The sequence below is a fragment of the Asparagus officinalis genome, chromosome 7, assembly GCF_001876935.1.
Source record: "Asparagus officinalis chromosome 7, Aspof.V1, whole genome shotgun sequence".
Lineage (NCBI taxonomy): Eukaryota > Viridiplantae > Streptophyta > Magnoliopsida > Asparagales > Asparagaceae > Asparagus > Asparagus officinalis.
Window position 1 is genome coordinate 128,080,124 of NC_033800.1, and position 18,600 is coordinate 128,098,723.

General features: G+C 38.4%; 2 protein-coding genes across 3 annotated transcripts in view; one reads left to right on the forward strand and one right to left on the reverse strand.

The window, feature by feature from the left end:
- The window catches only part of LOC109850977 (putative B3 domain-containing protein Os03g0621600), a 12,434-nt gene extending 8,483 nt beyond the window's left edge, over window positions 1–3,951 (forward strand). Inside the window, exons 5-7 of one of the 2 annotated variants that reach the window (XR_002249635.1) lie at window positions 2,518–2,595; window positions 2,693–2,822; window positions 3,603–3,716. Coding sequence is in view for 1 of the 2 variants with exons in the window: in XM_020421068.1 (XP_020276657.1) it covers window positions 2,518–2,595; window positions 2,707–2,822; window positions 3,603–3,863 (455 nt within the window). In the remaining variant the exon portion in view is untranslated. Of the gene's footprint in view, window positions 1–2,517; window positions 2,596–2,692; window positions 2,823–3,602 lie in introns of both variants that reach the window. The other variant, XM_020421068.1, reaches the window with a different exon arrangement.
- On the reverse strand, window positions 14,063–17,903 carry LOC109847745 (glucan endo-1,3-beta-glucosidase 7-like). Its single transcript, XM_020416978.1, is given in 12 exon segments — window positions 14,063–14,110; window positions 14,288–14,362; window positions 14,531–14,606; window positions 14,826–14,839; window positions 14,937–14,969; window positions 15,088–15,166; window positions 15,292–15,391; window positions 15,701–15,844; window positions 15,847–15,962; window positions 15,964–16,257; window positions 16,259–16,491; window positions 17,877–17,903. Coding segments are annotated over 12 exon segments (1,239 nt in total).

An 18,600-nucleotide genomic window follows, 5' to 3' on the forward strand; every position in this document is an offset into this window, starting at 1 on the left:
GCTAAAAGCACAAAGTATGCAGCAGAATATGTAAAATTAAAGCGATAAATGATATAAAGCAATATAATCAAACACCAAGATCAATCACGTAGATCACACAAAATTTTATAGTGGTTCAGATGACAATCTTACGTCCACTCTTCTTTCTCGTAAATGGACTTCCTCACTATGCAAAGAATTCACCTGAATCACAAACCCAATTCAGTAGGCTTACAAGACCGCACCTTAGAATCTACTTAAAACCAATTGTCTAACCTAGCTTCTACGATGAGTAACTTTTAGCCCTATCTAGCCCCAACCCTTAATTAATTCAATCGGCTTGAGTACGCCGTCAAAGCAGTTCAAAGCAAAACCAACACAAAAAATTAAAGCTCAGAATTCAAGAAAGATCTTATTGCATTTTTGTTAAACAAACTGTGCTTCAAAAAGCATAAGCATAGATTGATGAAGAATAGTGAAAAAAGATCAATCCAAGGGTAGCTCTCCTCGCTGAAACGATCTAACAATATTGTGTGCAACGAGTACGAGTTTAACAAGGCCCCAGGAGTCAAACTCTTTAACTTGATCTCTTATAAATCAGAACTCTAGAACTCTCCTTTTTTCAATCACTTTCAATGATATAAACTCCCCAATAGATTAAGAAAGAGAAATCCCAAACGTGGTAAAAGTTATAGAATATATAAACAACGAATGACTGAAATTAAATCTGAATGATCTGCAATCGGCTTGTTTGCCATCAATGGTGTCAAGGCCTCATGATGGTTGAGAGGCCCATCAATGATGTAAAAGTCGTTGGAGTAATAGTCATCAATGACGCATGTTGACCATCGATGAGCTCTTCTTACCATCAATAATCAATGCATATCATTGATGGTAGAAAGGTTGAGATCAACTTTTGAGCTGATTTTCGTGTTGTATCGCCTCATACACTTCTTATACATGTTTTATCTATACTATATCATCTCAAACCAATATTAATAACAAATGAGAGTTTGTCATTACTCAAACAAGAGATATTTGTAACGACTACATCCTAACAAAGAAAACATATACTTCCTTTTTAGCATTGGATTGGTTGAACGTTTATTATAAAGAATGCACAAGATATTTCTCATTTTCTTGTTCTATTTACTTGGAATTTATTATATACCAAAACTTATTAACTTCCTATTAAGCTTCTTAGTTGAATGTAGTCATGCATCCAATTGGATGATTGCCAACTTTCATGTGACTTTGATGCCTCATTGACTTGTAATTTCTATGTGCGAATCAGTTCAAGTCCTTATAATTTAGGGGGAGTTTTGCTAGGACAATCCAAGAAAGAAACATATGAAGATGTTAATTGGAAAAAAATGGATTTCATTACAGGGTAATTATGAGAAACCGCCTTCATCTACGGCCAGTTTTTCAAGAGACCCCCTTATCTACTTAGTCCAATAAGGAAACCCTTCATCTACACACAGTTTTTTCAAGAGGCAACCACCCAACCCACCTAGCAACATCAAATTGTCAGCATGTCGGAAAATCAAAGAATCTAGATAATATTAAGAAACTATTATGACAAATCCCTAGTAATAAACTAATATCAATCACATGAAAGCACAAAAACTATCTAGAACATGAAATACACAGATATACATGATTCAGCTTGTAGCCTATGTCCATAAGGAAGGAGGGGAACAGTTTTAGTAAATTATGAGGAATACAATGCAGAGATTTTTCAATAACTCAATCCCTAAACCACCCCAAAAGCCTAAAAAATCTCTTGTAAACAATAGGAACAAAAAGAGACCTAGAATGTCTAAAAAGGTTTCACAAAAAGAACTCCATGTTCTCTGTCTTTGGTGCTTAGATTGATGATGATAATTTTCGGATGACCCCTGTAGATATAGGCTTGAATACCTATTCTTGCCGCCATCGTAAACAAAATCCTAATGCCTCTTCAACTTGAGTAATAAATGAGTTCTTAATTGACAAGAACTCTTAGGGTCAGTTTGGCAAACAGAGCAAAACTGAGCCAGGACCAGTCTTGGCCCAGTTTTGTGCTAAGCTAGTTTTGTTTTGGACCAGACTCCCCTTGTCCATAATAAAACTAGTTTAGTAACACTTTTTGGGCACAAAAAATAGGGCCAGGTTTAGCGTAGAATTTTGAAAAATAAGAAACAATACAAAATTGGGCCAGGTTCAGTCCTAGCCCAATTTTACAAAGTTGCCAAACACCCCCTTAGATAATAAATTCAAATATGAAATATTATCCATCCGCTTTGTCATAATCCTCTAGCAATTAGGAAGTGAATACCCTATTACCAAACTAACCAATTTTAAAGTCCCTTATGCAACAGCTCTCGCCAACTCTATCCAACCAAAGAATTTTGAGTTTCAGTGTATTTTAAGTCCTAGAATTTGAGTCACACTAACATAAACTGATAGTCTCATCTCTTTCTAAAAATAGACCATTCTTTTATTTTATTGCCGTTCTTTACCTATATCAATGACTTTTTAGTATCATTGATGCAGGTGAAAGATTTCTGAACGTAGATGACATGAGAAAGGTTCAACATGCTAGAAAATCAATGGGTTCAGATAATATTAAGAGTAAGAAACTGCTACTTCCATTGTTTCCTTAAAAAATGACTATTCTTTTATTCTATTATTATTATTTTGTATAAATTGACATTGGTGACTTTTTTAGTATCATTGATGCAGGTGAAAGATTTCTGAGTATAGATGTCATGAAAAAGGTTCCAAAAGAAGCCGAATCCTTTAAATCAAGACACCCAACGTTAGTTATTGTCTGGAGGCCGTCTCTTTTTTATCGCGTGGTGTGTTACCTGTTCTTTACCCACTTCTAATTCAACCTCGCAAATGGTTTAGAAGCTTTGCTCTGGTCATACTAAATTCTGGAATTAATAATGAATCACATTGTTATCTAGGTTAAAAAACACATTTTGCATTTGAACTCAAAAAATTGAATAAATTTGACAAAACTCCCCTTAAGAGACAACCCCCTTAACTACGAAAGTCCCCTTAATTTTGAGGTACTTTTCACATTACCCCCTAAACTTGCTCTATTTTACTAACCCATCAAAGATTGTTCACTTTAATCCGCTCAATTAACACCTCAAATCTAACTTGTAGGTCATGTTGTAAGCACATGATTGAAGAAAGCAGATTTTTTATTCACCCCTAAAAACATAATGAAAATAATAAAAATAATAAAAGAGTAATTTTTTGAGTGATGAGGAGTGTTTTCTTCTTTTTCGATCACATGCTTGGCACGTGAAACATGAGCCTTCATGGCGTTATTTAGGGGAATTAAAGTGAAAAATCTTAAATAAGTTTAGTGGAATAGAAGAAGTTCAGGGGTTTTATGAAAAATCCTCTAAGTCGCCAGGGGATACATATTTAGACATTAAGCGGGCTTATCTTAAAAAAACCAAACTTAAGGGGGTTTCGTGAAGTCTAAAAAATAGAGTTATCCAGTTTATTGAATGATCGAAAGTACTTCAATTAAATAGTGTTCTATTTGCACTACCTATTATTCTAAAAAAATCTTGCTTAATTTTCTCTTAGTGGTTTCTTTATAATGACATAAATTTCAGAACATTCCAAAGAAACTGGCACAAGAACTTGGCTTGGTGAAAGATCAGGAAACAATTCTAATCGATTCTTCAGGGAAATCTTGGAGCGCAGACATCAGTGTTCGAACAACTGGGCTAGTGGAATTGGGGGTTGGATGGTCCCACTTCTCAAGAGGCAACAACTTGGCCTCGGGTGATGTATGCATATTTGAATTCTTCGGAGGAGCTGAGTACATAAAAGTGCACATTTTCCGCGCAGGAGAAACTAACACAGCTAATTAATCTCGACGGAAAAGCCTGCAGTTCTGTTTTCACATCTTGGCACAACCAGATGCCTGTAATTATGTAAATATCAGACTTGTTTACAGAAGTTTTGGAAGTGATAACTGATTACTCGCTAACTTATCGAACTTAAGCAAAAGAATTTTTGAGTTTATCTTGTTCTATGAAACCATGAAGGCAGTTTTATCACAATGATAGTTTGTGCATGTATTATTATGAGACAAAGCTCATCCAACAATGCCTTCAATGATATAGGTCCATATAAGACAATGCTGAACAAATTCAATTACTTATCAGAACTAGAAAGGTGCAGTTTCCTTCTTCCAGCGAAAGTTGATTGCTGAGATAAGCATGTTTATCTAACTTAAACATTACTACAATTTAAAAGAAGCCAGGTTTGTGATCATGTAATGATACAGGAGATCTACAAGACACGACGCGACGATTCGAAACAGACGAGTCGACAACAAACCAGACAAAACAAGCCTCGACGACTCGAACCAGACGAGTCGACAACAAACCAGACGAGATCCCGAGACTTCGAGACCCTATTCAAAAGGACCCGAGACTCCGAGACCCCAGTCGACAAGCTGAGACCCCAGTCGACAGCACGATATGACATGCCCTAGTCGACACGAAGGGTGGTGTTAGTTAACACCTGCCAGTCGACACGTCCCAGTCGACACAAAGTGAGCCAGTCGACACATGTTAGTCGACTCATGTCCAGTCGACACAAAAGGCGTTACTACTCGCTACGCCTCGTGTCGACTCGGATTTCAGATTAGGAAAGAGTTCCTTTTTTTGATTGTTTCCTTTTGGGATTTTGTATTTTCCTTTTAGACTTAGAGTTTCTTTTTTATTAGAGTTAGGATAGATTTAGTTGGCTATAAATATTAGCTCCTTTTGTAAATTGTAAAATTAACTTTTTAATTATTCAATCAAGAGAAATTTTCTCCTTGTTTTTGTTCTCAACTTTGAGAAACTTAAAGCTTGATGATATTGTCAGGGCTCGTCGACATCTAAACGATATCCGACCGGCCTCATTGTTTCTACGTTTGCGTCAAGTGGTATCAGAGCTTCGGCTTCAACATCCTCGACAATGGCAAGTGACAGTGAGAAGGAACTTTCTCTACAGGATCTTTCTGCGAGGATGAATTCTATGGATGGAAGATTTGACACGTTGGAGGCGTCTCTTCAGAACCTTCAACAAGCCATTGAAGGACTTACCCTTAACCTCAACAATGGGAATAAATTCGCCGACGGTCTTCACCTAAACGAACCCAGAGTTAGGCTACCCTAACATCCACCCCCGTACAATCCCCAACCCCCTCCAGTTCATCCCCCTCCATATCAACCATGTCCAAACCAAACCCCTCCATATCAGCCCCCTTTGCATCAGCCTCCTCCATATCAAACCCCTCCACATCAGCCTCCTCTATATCAAACCCCTCCATATCAACCCCCTCCACATCATAGACGACATTCCAACCAACCCCCTTTACATGATGAATCCAGTGACAAATGAGCAAACTATGGTGCCCAATTTAAGGGACCATAGTATAACAACATCTCGAGCGAAGAAGAAGGAGGGCAACCTTATGGCAGAGGTCGGGGAAGAGGCTTCAACCCTCATCGTAACTATCACCGACAGGGCGGACATCACCACGACCAAGAGTACCGGATGAAGGTGGAACTCCCCTCCTTTGGAGGAAATCTGGACATAGAAGCTTTCTTGGATTGGCTCTATGCAGTGGAGAAGTTATTTGAGATGGCTAATGTACCCAGAGCAAATCAAGTGAAGTTTGTCGCATATCGTCTCAAAGGAGGAGCCGTGGCATGGTGGGATCAGACTCAAAACACTAGGTGATGGCAAGGTAAGCAACCAGTTCGGGTTTGGTGATGCATGAAGCAATTACTCCAGGCTAGGTTCCTACCACCCGACTACCAACAGATCATTTACAACTAGTTCGAGCAATGCCATCAAAGCATCAGATCAGTAAGTGCTTATACCGACGAGTTCTTCCGTCTTACTTCTCGTTGTGATTTGTCTATGAGCGAGGAACAACTCGCAGCCAAATATATCGAAGTACTCAATTCAAGAGAAGGTGGCCATCCACAATGTATACTCCGTGGACGAAGCCCACAATATGGCTCTAAAGGCGGAAAGATTAGTCTCCAAGACACCACCTTTCAGGCGAACTGATCAGGGAAGTTGCCGAGAAGGCAAGAGGTGAGTCGGCAGGACTAAGGATGACTGATCGGTCTAATCCTCCACGATCAGCCGAGCGGTCGACAACTCAACCATCACCCTAGACGACTCAATCAAATCAGTATGCCAAGCTGACTGCAGGGAAGTGTTTCTGATGTCTCTCAACCAGGGCACAAGTCCAACGAGTGCCCACAGCAGTGAAAGGTTAATCTGGCGGATTATGAAGAGGTGGAGGATGGTGTTGGACCCTAGAGGGGGGGGGGGTGATTAGGGTCTTATGCTAATCTAATCCCAATTAAATGCCAATAAAACTAATTAACAAGTTATCCTAGCAAGTATGAAATACAACATGATATGTGAACTAGGATAAGCAATATGAACAATGAAATATATCCTAGCAAAGAGATATACTATGAGATATATATGCAAGGATATGTAAACTAATACAAGGGGTAAACAATATGAAACAAGATAGAGGATGATATGAATAATGAGACAATGGCGATATGAGCAATGAGCACAAATATAAATAAACGCCAAAGCACACTCAAACACAATCAAATGATCACGGAGTTCGGACCTTCCGTCCTACGTCTCCGCTCCCCACTCCCGGGGAGAAATCCACTATCACAACCGAGTTTTCTACGTTCACCCGAATAACGTTTACACCTCACACTCGGTTTTCTAGCTAACCGAAAACTTTACAATCAACACTCTTACAATCACACTCTACACCCTCACAAGTGTTGGACCTAGCCGTGTCTCCCTCAAGTGCTCGGTTACAACCTCTCCCTAGGCTCGTCAACCGACGCCACTCCTCTTGGGACGATCTCCGACTCTCACCACACACTCCTCTCGGTGTACAAGTGTATTACAAAGTGAATCTCACAATTAGGCTCAATAAATGTTTGTTCTCTACTATGGATGAGAACACAATGAAAGCTCACACTCAAAGTTATAACTCTCACCAACGTAAATATATTATGAATGCAAATACAATAAGCTCAAGTGAGTATGTGCAACAATGAGTAAAATCAAATCTAACTCAAATAGCAAACTAGCAATAAGAATATGAAAATCAATAATAAAATTGCTAGAGAAAAGAGTTAGAAAACTTCTCTAAAACACAAAGAAGATGATAAAGAAGATTGAGAAAGAATCCCTCAATCTGCAGTGAAGCTTCCTCCTTTGTAAACAAAACCCAAACTTAAAACAACCAGTAAAACCACACTTAAACCCTTGTTTAAAAACTTATTTAAAACCTTCTTAGCTATCTTAGAACTGAGATCAATGGGGGTATTTATAGCCTCCCAAAACCTCAGCCAAAAACCCCAAACAAAAGACAAGAAAAAAAACCCCAAAACAAAAGACAAGAAAAACCCAGCCAACGGTAACAAAAATAGCCGTTGGAAAGAATCTGATTGAGCGGCGGTCGACCGAAAAAATTCACGGTCGACAGCGATCCAGATCCCAATCTGAGAAAACGAGCAGAGACTTATTCGGTCGACCGGTGCGGTCGACCGATGGAAAATTTGAGCTCTCGGTCGACCGCGGTGGTCGACCGACAAACTCTCTGCTGCCCACTGACGGAAGAACATAGGTGCGGCGACCGGTGCGGTCGACCGAGAACTGATATATTCTAAAACTGATTTGCTGATTTTAAAACCCTTGTTTAAAAATATCCAAATAAATTCAAAAAAATGTAAAACTTTGGGAAATGATTGTAAACATGATAATAAACATGTACAATGACTGGTTTTCAAAAAGGACTTCCAAATAAAAAAATATATCATCATTTTACAAAATAGTCCAAAACACGAAATGTAAAACATATGAATTTTAACATTTAGGCTAAACCATGTTTTGAAACTTTTGCACAATAATTTCTGTAGACTTAATAGAAGATGTATATGATTGTTATTAAGTCCATAAACTAAGAAAAATAATATTTTCACAAAATTGTATATTCTATGCAATGTTTTCAAAAACACAATAGAAAATATGAAATATATAATTTCATATATATAATCATAAAAACTCAAAACACATGTATGTATATATATAACTATATATATGCATAGAAACCAAAACTTATGTATATATATAACTATATATATATATATATATATATATATATATATATATACACGAAGAAACCAATAAATGTGTGTGTATATGATATTGAGCTTAGAGTATCTAACACACATAATATAAAATCTAAACTAGATTACCCAAGCTAGATCTTGATCTTCAATAAGCTCGACTTGGTACACTTTGCGGATGAAGCTTGAACTTGATCTTTAACTTGAATTGTATGTTGCTTCACTCCACAATTCCGCCAACCTCCATTTGATATCGTCGTTAAAGCGTTATTCCATCCATCCTCCAACATGTTGTTTGCCTAGAATAAATACGAAAACACAAACACTAGACAAACAACATTAGAAGTAAATTATTTGTTAAACATCATTAAAACAAGAAGGCCAACAGACGGACACATGGCATCTGATGAAGATTATGAGGAAGAGGTTGCCGAGATTAAGGACGACAATGTGTCGTGTGTTGTTCAACAACTCCTATGCGCCCAGAAGACTCCAGATTCATCACAATGACATCAAATCTTCTTTTCTAGGTGTTCGGTCAATAACAAGGTGTGCACCCTCATCATTGACAATGGAAGCTGTGAAAATATAGTGTCAAAGGCCTTGGTAGACTACTTGAAACTGTCGACTGAAGCAAAACTCGTGCCTTATACCATCGGATGGATCAAGAAGGGTCCCTCAATGAAGGTGACCGAAGTATGTTGCGTCCACTATCACTAGGCAATATTTATAGTGATTCTGTTGCTTGTGATGTTATGGACATGGATGCATGCCATGTATTGTTGGGGCGACTGTGGCAGTATGACGTTGATGCTAAGCATAGTGGCAAGAAGAATGAATATTCTTTCGTATGAAATAATAAGAAGATCATCCTACCACCTATTCTACCTTCTCCAAAGCACCCCAAAGATCACAAGTCCAAATGAATATCTCTTTGCAACAAGGGTGAATTTCTGGCTGAGTCAAAGGAGTTAAAGCCGAGGTTTGCCTTAGTAGTAAAGGAAGAAGTGAAGACACTCATTGAGATCCCAGAGAAGATGAAGTCGCTGCTTAAGGAATTTGAAGATTTAGTTCCTAAAGAGTTACCAGAGGGACTCCCTCCCATGAGGGATATACAGCACCACATCGATTTCATTCCAGGTTCAATACTTCCTAATCTCCCTCACTATCGCATGAATCCACAGGAGAAAAAGATCCTACAAGATACCATTAAGGACCTCATTAAGAAAGGTCACGTTCGAGAGAGTATGAGTCCATGTGCAGTGCCGGCCCTGTTGACACCAAAGAAAGATGGGAGTTGGCGGATGTGTGTGGACAGTCGAGCCATTAACAAGATCAAAATTAGCTACAAATTTCTAATTCCTCGGTTAGATGATATGCTAGACCAGTTGGGAGGTGCGAGTATCTTTTTGAAGATCGACTTGAGGAGTGGCTATCATCAGATCCGAATCTAACCCGACAACGAGTGGAAGACTGCTTTCAAAAGCAGTGAGGGTCTCTACGAATGGTTAGTGATGCCTTTTGGGTTATCGAACACTCCAAGCACCTTTATGCATTTGGTGAACCAAATTCTGAAGTCTTTCTTGGGATGATTTGTAGTCATCTACTTTGATGACATTCTCATCTATAGCCGAGATGAACATGAGCATATATTACATCTCCGAGAAGTTTTTCGAGTGCCAAAGAAGAACGAGCTTTACATCAACCTTAAGAAGTGCATGTTCTTGATGACTCAGCTAGTGTTCTTGGGGTTTGTGGTAAGCTCACAAGGGATCCAGGTTGACGAAGATAAAGTCAAAGCAATCAAGGATTGGCCGACTCTGAAAAGTGTTACTGAAGTAAGGAGCTTTCATGGGTTAGCATCTTTTTATCAGTGTTTCATTCGCAACTTCAGTTCTATAGTTACTCCCATGACATTAGCTTGAAGAAGAAGGGTGTTTTCGAGTGGACCGATGAAGCAAATGCAACTTTTGCCCTTATCAAGGAGAAGATTACTACTGCACCTATATTGGCGTTTCCAGATTTCGACAAGCTCTTTGAGCTTGAGTGCGACGCTACTGCACCTATATTGGCGTTTCCAGATTTCGACAAGCTCTTTGAGCTTGAGTGCGACGCGTGTGGTGTAGGTATTGGAGCAGTCTTCTCTCAAGAGAAGCGTCCCATTGCTTTTTTGAGTGAGAAGTTGAATGAAGTTCGGCAGAAGTGGATTACTTATGAGCATGAATTATATGCTATTTATCATTCTTTGAAGACTTGGGAAAATTACCTCATTGCTAATGACTTCGTAATTTACTTCGATCATCAGTCTCTTCAACACTTCAAGAATCAAATGCATATCAACAAAATGCATGGACGTTGGGCTTCGTATTTTGAGCAGTTTAATTTTACTTTGCGACATAAATCAGGAGTCGATAATAAGATACCCGATGCTTTGAGTCAGCAGGTATCCTTGTTGAGCGTGTTGCGAGGTGAAGTTGTTGCTTTTGACTATTTAAAAGAGATTTATGTTGATGATGAAGACTTCCAGGAAGTTTGGGAAAAATGTTTGACAAGACAACCCGCAGAAGATTATGTTATCATGGACGGCTTTCTATTTAAGGGGAATCAGCTTTGTATTCTGAGAATGTCTTTGAGGGAAAAGATAGTTCAAGACTTACATGGTGGTGGACTTGGTGGACACTTTAGGCGAGACAAGACTATCTTGAGTCTTGAGGAGAGATACTATTGGCCGAGTTTGAGGAAGGATGTGGTGACACTTGTGAGGAGTTGTCAAGTGTGCCAAGTTGCCAAGGGACAAGTGCAGAATACTGGTTTGTATACTCCTCTACCCGTGCCTAAGGATATATGGGAAGATTTGAGTATGGACTTTGTGTTGGGACTTCTCCGAACACAAAGAGGCATAGATTCAGTCTTCGTGGTAGTGAATCGTTTTTCTAAGATGGATCACTTCATCCCGTGCCGCAAGACTTCAGATGCACCACATGTTGCACGGCTATTCTTTCAAGAAGTGGTTCAGCAACATGGAGTTACTAGTTCGATTGTTTCGGATAGGGATACTAGGTTCTTGGTGAGTTTTTGGACTACTTTATGGTGATGATTTGACACTTCATTGAAGTATGCTAGTACAACACACCCTCAAACGGATGAAAAACAGAAGTGGTCAATCGAACCTTGGGAAATTTGATTCGATGCATATGTGGAGAGAAGCCAAAGATGTGGGATCAAGCTATCACTCAAGCTGAATTCGCCTACAACTTGACTGTTTATAGTTCCACAGGTATGTCTCCTTTTTCCATTATTTATAGGAAGACACCTCGACATCTCCAAGATTTGTTGAAGTTGCCGACAAGTAGCAAGGTTAGCGAGGCAGCAAGTTCGTTGGCCGAGAATGCTATCAATATTCAGGAAGAAGTGCGTACAAAACTCGAGAAAGCCCACTGCTAAAAATTAGGTAGAATTTCGTCTAGGATGCGTATCCTAGACGGAATTCCGTCTAGAATACCCGTCTAGAAAATTTCCATCTAGGATGTAGTATTCTAGATGAAAATTCCATCTAGAATATATCCTAGACGGAATATTCTAGATGAAATTCAAAACCGTGTAGAATACATCCTAGACGGATTATTCTAGACGGAATTTCCATCTAGAATAATTCATCCTAGATGGAAAAAATTTCCATCTAGAATGAGTATTCTAGACGGAAATTTTCGTCTAGAATACTCATTCTAGACGGAAATTGATGTTTTTATTTTTATTTTTAAAAGGCATCTTAGACGGAATTTTCGTCTAGGATACTATGCTACAATATTTTTTTTACAGAATCTACTTTGGGTGCATGTACACAATATTGAACAACAAAAAATTATATTCATATCCAACACAATCTAATTATATTCCAATATCAAATCCCATTATATTCAAATAATACATTCACCAAAATCGTAGAGAGATACATAAATTGTTTACAAACTTTTACATAAATTATTTACAATGGCTATGACACTGCAGAAGCTTCTTCAACTCCTTTCCTATACATTTACTCAAGCCCTCTTCTTCTCCTTCTTCACCTTCTTGAAAGTACCCTAGAGGAGGGTGAATAGGTTATTGCAAATCTTAATAGATATTAATACCGATTAAAACTTATTAACAAATATATCCTAACAATGTTGATATTAAAATTGATATATGCAAGGATATATAAACAAGAGTAAATAAACACGTGATAGTGCGAAAATGACAAACACAAACACAAGATATGATCACGGAGTTCGGACCTTCCGTCCTACGTCTCCGTTCCCCACTCTCGGGGAGAAATCCACTATCACAACCAGGTTTTTTACGCTCATCCGAATAATGTATATACCTCATAATACGGTTTTCTAGTTCACCGAAAACTTTGCAACTACACACTTGCAATCACACTCTACACCCTCTAAGTGTTGGCCTAGCCCGTGTCCTCTTCCTTAAGTGCTCGGATTTATAACCTCTCTCTAGACTTTACAACCAACGCCACTCCTCTTGGAATTGACCCCGTCTCTCATCAACCACTCCTCTCGGTGTACAAGTGTAATACAATGTGTATCTCACAATGATGCTCAATTACAATAAACTGTTCTTTAATAGGATGAGAACTCAATGAAATCTCAACTCACAAATCACAATCCCACAACCCAATATAAAATGTATGGAATGCTACAAGCTCAAATAGGGTGTGTGTAATGATATGAGTATAAACAAATTCTAACTCAATTAACAAACTAGCAATAAATGATAATATGAAAATCAGCAACAAATTGCTAGAGAAAAGAGTTAGGAAAACTTCTCTATAAATATACTAGAGGATGAAGATGATTGAGGATGAATTCCTCAAATGAAAGAGCAAGCCACCTCTTTGAAAACTCAACTTAGAAACTTAAACAAACTTTTAAACTTCTTTTTAAACTTTTGTTAAAACCCTCTTTTATGGTTATTCAGATGAAAACAATAGGGGTTTACATAGGATGAAAAACCAAGGCACAAAACCCAAGAAAAAAACAACAAAAACAACAAAATATCAAAGACTGGAAATATAGCCGTTGGAGCTTATCAGTCGACTGACAGAATGCATCAATCGACTGATAAGCTGATCGTTACATACATTTTCCAGATCATCAGTCGACTGACGATCTTATTAGTCAACTGATGATCTCATCAGTCTACTGGTCAGTCGACCAAAACACAACAGAAATCAAAATAACATTTGCAGGCACTTTCGTCAGTCGACTGATCGGTCGACTGATGTCATCAGTCGACTGATCAGTCGACTGATAACCAGTTATTAGCCTGAATTGATTTTTGAATGTGAATTTCAAGGCTCTATTAAAAATAGTAAATAAATTCTAAAAAATGTAAAACTTTGGAAAAAGTTTATAATCATAGATATGAGCATGTTGGAAAAAGAAATTTTCAAATTGCTCTTATCATTTGTGAAAACTCAGAAATATTCAAAAGAGTAAAAATACATGTTTTTCAAATATGTTGATTTTGACATTTTGGCTCAAATCAAGTTCTGAAAACTTGTGTAATAGTTTTATGGACATATTAAAAGATGTAAACAAGGTTTGTGAAGTCCAAAACATATTTGAATGTATTTTGCATAAAAACACTTATTTTCATGAAAATTCACAAATGTAATGTGTGTGTATATTTGAGCTTATAGAATTAACACACATAATATAGTCCTATACTAAGTATACCAAGAATGATTCTCTGAAGCTTGGACTTGAATAGATTGACTTGGTAAGCATGGCTTCAATATATCAGTTTTTGCTCAAATTCTTGAATATACCTATATATACTAAACAACACAAAACAAAATACTAAAACCAATATTAGTCGTAAATTGTTTGTTAAATCATTATCAAAACAAGAGGACCCAACACTTCTTCCTCATCATCCTGAGTGTAACATAAGGACACAAGCAATGCATTAATATATGTACAAACTGATCCATAAGGACACAAGCAATGCATATATATAACAGAATCATTAAATCAGCATAGTCGCTGCAGAATTCCCTATCTCGGATGCACAGAAGAGGATAACATTACAGCATAAAAGTTCAAGCACCTTACTTGCACCATTTCTCTGACAAAATTAAAACCTCCTGGTCCAATAACAGATCCAACTAGTAAATAACCAGTGATCACCTACATAATTTTAAAGTATGTTACCCACAATTTTTGCAGAAGAAAATTGGTTATTTTAAAGTTGGTTTTCTTTTTTTATAATAAAGTAAATACCAAAAAGATGCATTTCTAACTATTTTCAACGAAATTCATTTAATTGGGAAATTAATTATCTAGTCCAAGACAGACCGGTTGTCCAGTACAGGTGAAGGCAATGCCGCCACAAGTTGCAGAGACAATGACTGCCACGAGATCGGATATCAACCTGCAAAAAAGGAAAAAAAAAAGATATATATACATCATTCAAAGTTTCAAACAATCAAATACCTTAATGGTAATAGCACGTCCAAAAGATATACCTAAGATCCAACTTTAGTACATGATATTTTGATTTGATATGATGAACACATTATCCTGGAAAAACAAAATTTTGATCAATATGTTAGCTGAGATCTTACAAAATAACAACTAGGTGTGGATTCACATAGCTGCAATAACCTAATATATTAAAGACCACATGTAAGAACCTGAAACAAACTCTTTGCTATCATTTAATTTTTCACTAGTGTGTGTGTAGGAGGAAACTGAAACAAACTCTGATTGACGTAGCATTTCTCCACTTATTCCACTGCGAATAGCAAAACCAAATAAAGGTCAAAGAACAAGAAAACACCAAATTCTTATGTGCCGATTGTATTCAAATTTAATTGTTAGTCACTTAGCTGACTACTTTGAATTCTTTAGACATCTGAGCTCTTATTACGATACTCCTCATCTAATTCCTTTGGGTGAGCGATTGTATTCAAATTCTCATTCTTTTTCTTCCTTCACCAGAAAACAAAAATTCGTAGCTTACATTAAAAGAAAGAAGAAGAGAAGCATCTCAAAGAGACGAAAGAGTAAGTCTTCATGTAGGATTTTTGTTTAAGCCAAGTTAATAGGTAAACAACCTTACTGAAGAAAAGAAATTGTCTTTCAATTCTAATGGACCCCTAGCTACATGATGCACATATTTGCCCCTTTTTTTGACTAAAAAACAAGGGTTAAACCCTGTTCATTAAAACCAAAAGTATGTTTACAAAAAACAAGATACGAATTGTATCCATAGAGATTAGAAATACTTTTGCCCCTAAAATTATAATAACACAAAACTTACAATTGTACAGAAGAAGACAATGTCATACACTTAAATTGACGAGAATCATGTCACCAACCAAGCCACAGGCACAAATACAAGCCCCTGATTCGAAAATTCACATGAGCTTCACAAAATCAAAAAATAGTTTCCCACATAAAATTTCATAATAATAATAATAATCCTTTAAAAATACGTCCAAAGCTTTAATTTAAGTAACTGACTCGAGCCTGAGCTACTAGACCTCTTAAGCCCAACATCGTAAGTCATGGAAAGATCAGGATGAAACAACCCAAATGACCTCTCCGACACCGGCCCTGGCTTCAAATCCTCGTTGTAAAACGCGAAAATGTAAGTATCCACCGATTTCCCGGCATCAGCGGCGTCCCCACCATCGACCGCAAATGCTGCACTAAGTTCCCATTGAATGCCTTCGTGTTGTCGACGCTCACCCCGTTCTCATTGGGGTCGCCTTTGTACGGCCATTACGGGTACGGGCCTCGGATCGTCTCGGTAGGCGAAGTACGGGTATGGGTTTATCATGAACGGCGACCCGGTTTTCTGAAGGAATCCGAAGATTCCTTGAAGAGAAGGGAGCAGCTCCGCGTGGAAAGCGCCGGCGAAGGGCGGCTCCGATGCCGCGAGCACCGCCATCGTGTTGACGGTGGAGGCTTTCACCGGAAGCGAGGCGGAGAGGGCATTTTGGAGATTTTGCATGGCAGGAAGGAGCTGGGAGGAGAGGGAGGGGTCATTGGATTCTAAAACCTCGTTGCCGACGGTTTGGAATGTCTCCGTAAGCGGCGCCGATGACGACGGAGATGTTGGTGCCGGCGAGGGATTTGAGGATGGCGGGGTCGGCGCCGTAGAGGCGGAGCTTTGAGATCGAGGTCGAGAGGAGGAGCTTCGCGGTCGCCTCCGGTGGCGGGAGATTGTCGGCGACCTGGCCTTGGAGGGAGAGGGAGTAGAGGGGGAGGGAGGGGCCGGGGTGTGAGGTTGAGGATTTGGGGGGATGAGGCTGGTTTTGGGATAAAAAATTTCATTTTGGGGGGAAAGGAGGGCGGTTAATTTTTTGACGGGTTAATTTTTTTTAAAATGACCAGTTATTCTAGATGGAAATTTCCGTCTAGAATGATTATCCTAGACTAAAATTTCCGTCTAGAATACCTGGTTATTTTTAAAAAAATAAAAAATAAAGGAACCGTCTGGGATACTATTCTAGACGGAATTTTTCGTCTAGAATGTTTTATTCTAGACGGAAAATTTCTATCTAGTTTAATACATTCTAGACGGAAAAAATTCCGTCTAGAATATTCCGTCTAGAATACATGATTTTCTACTAGTGGCCAATGCAAAATTCAAGGCGCGAGCAGACAAGAAGAGGTGATTCAAGGTGTTCAATGAAGGAGACATGGTGATGGTTTACTTGCGAAAAGAACGGATGTCGGCTGGAACTTATAGCAAGCTTAAGCCGAAATGATATGGTCCCTTCAAGATTCTTAAGAAGATCAATGATAATGCATATGTAGTGGATCTTCTGAAGGAATGGCTATATCGGCGACATTCAACATGGTGGATATTTCTGACTATCATCCTTCAATCGAGTTGTATTCAAGTGATGCAAACTCAGAGACGAGTTCTTTCGAAGAAGGATGGACTGATACAGGAGATCTATAAGACGCGACGCGACGACTCGAAACAGATGAGTCGATAACAAACCAGACAAGACAAGACTCGACGACTTAAACCAGACGAGTTGACGACAAACCAGATGAGACGAGACCCCGAGACTTCAAGACCCAGTCGAAAGGACCCGAGACCCCGAGACTCTGAGACCCCAGTCGACAGGACGAGATCCCAGCCGAGACCCCAGTCGACAGGACGATACGACACGCCCCAGTCGACACGAAGGGCGGTGTTAGTCAACACCTGCTAGTCGATACATCCCAGTCGACACATATGGAGCCAGTCGACACATGTTAGTCGGCTCATGTCCACTCGACACGAAAGGCGTTACTACTCGCTACGCCTCGTGTCAACTCGGATTTCAGATTAGGAAAGAGTTCCTTTTTTTGATTGTTTCCTTTTGGGATTTGGTGTTTTCCTTTAGACTTAGAGTTTCTTTTTTATTAGAGTTAGGATAGATTTAGTTGGCTATAAATATTAATTCCTTTTGTAAATTGTAAAATCAACTTTTTAATTATTCAATCAAGAGAATTTTTCTTCTTGTTTTCGTTCTCAATTTTGAGAAACTTAGAGCTTGTGGATTCAAGCTTGTTAATTACCTGCTATTATCAGCGCTCGTCGGCATCGGAACGATATCCGACCGGCCTCCTCGTTTCTACGTCTACGCCATGTAACCTCATTTTGAAGATCCAAAAATGCCCTAAAAGGTTATAATACTTCAGAATCATTGTGAAGAGAAAACATGGAAATAAATATATAAATAAACAACCCCTACAAACTCCCTCAAGATTTCCACTTCCTCCCCACGTTCACGCAACTTGATCCTTTACAACCTTCGACTCCCTTAACAACGTTCAGTTAAATTTCCGGACATTTTGTTCTCATGCATCGTGTGCACAGGAGTACCAGTAGGGGTTGATGGTTAAACTGTATAATATAGTAAATTTTTTTGGACGTATGCACGTATCGTGTGTACGGGAGTACCAGCACCTGTTGATGGTTAAACAGTATGATATAGTAAAGGACAAATTTTCAAATTCGACCTATTTAGAAAAATAATTGCAAAAATTAATCCGTTTTGAATTTAATTACCAAATTCGATCTAGTTTTAGCCAACTGGCTGAAACTGGGTCGAATTTGAAAAAAAAACTTACGAAACTTCACGGGACATCAAGTCCAGTGAAGTTTAAGCGGGTTGTTATTTATGAAATTAAGGTGATTCAGAGGACCAAAACATTACGGGACTTCAAGTCTCGTAAAGTTTCGTAAGTTTTTTTTTTCAAATTCGACCCAGTTTCAACCAGTTGGCTGAAACTGAGTCGAATTTGGTAATTAAATTCAAAACAGGTCGATTTTTGCAATTATTTTTCTAAATAGGTCGAATTTGAAATTTTGTCCTATAGTAAAAATTGGATAAAACTTAAGATATTTCAGAGTCTAA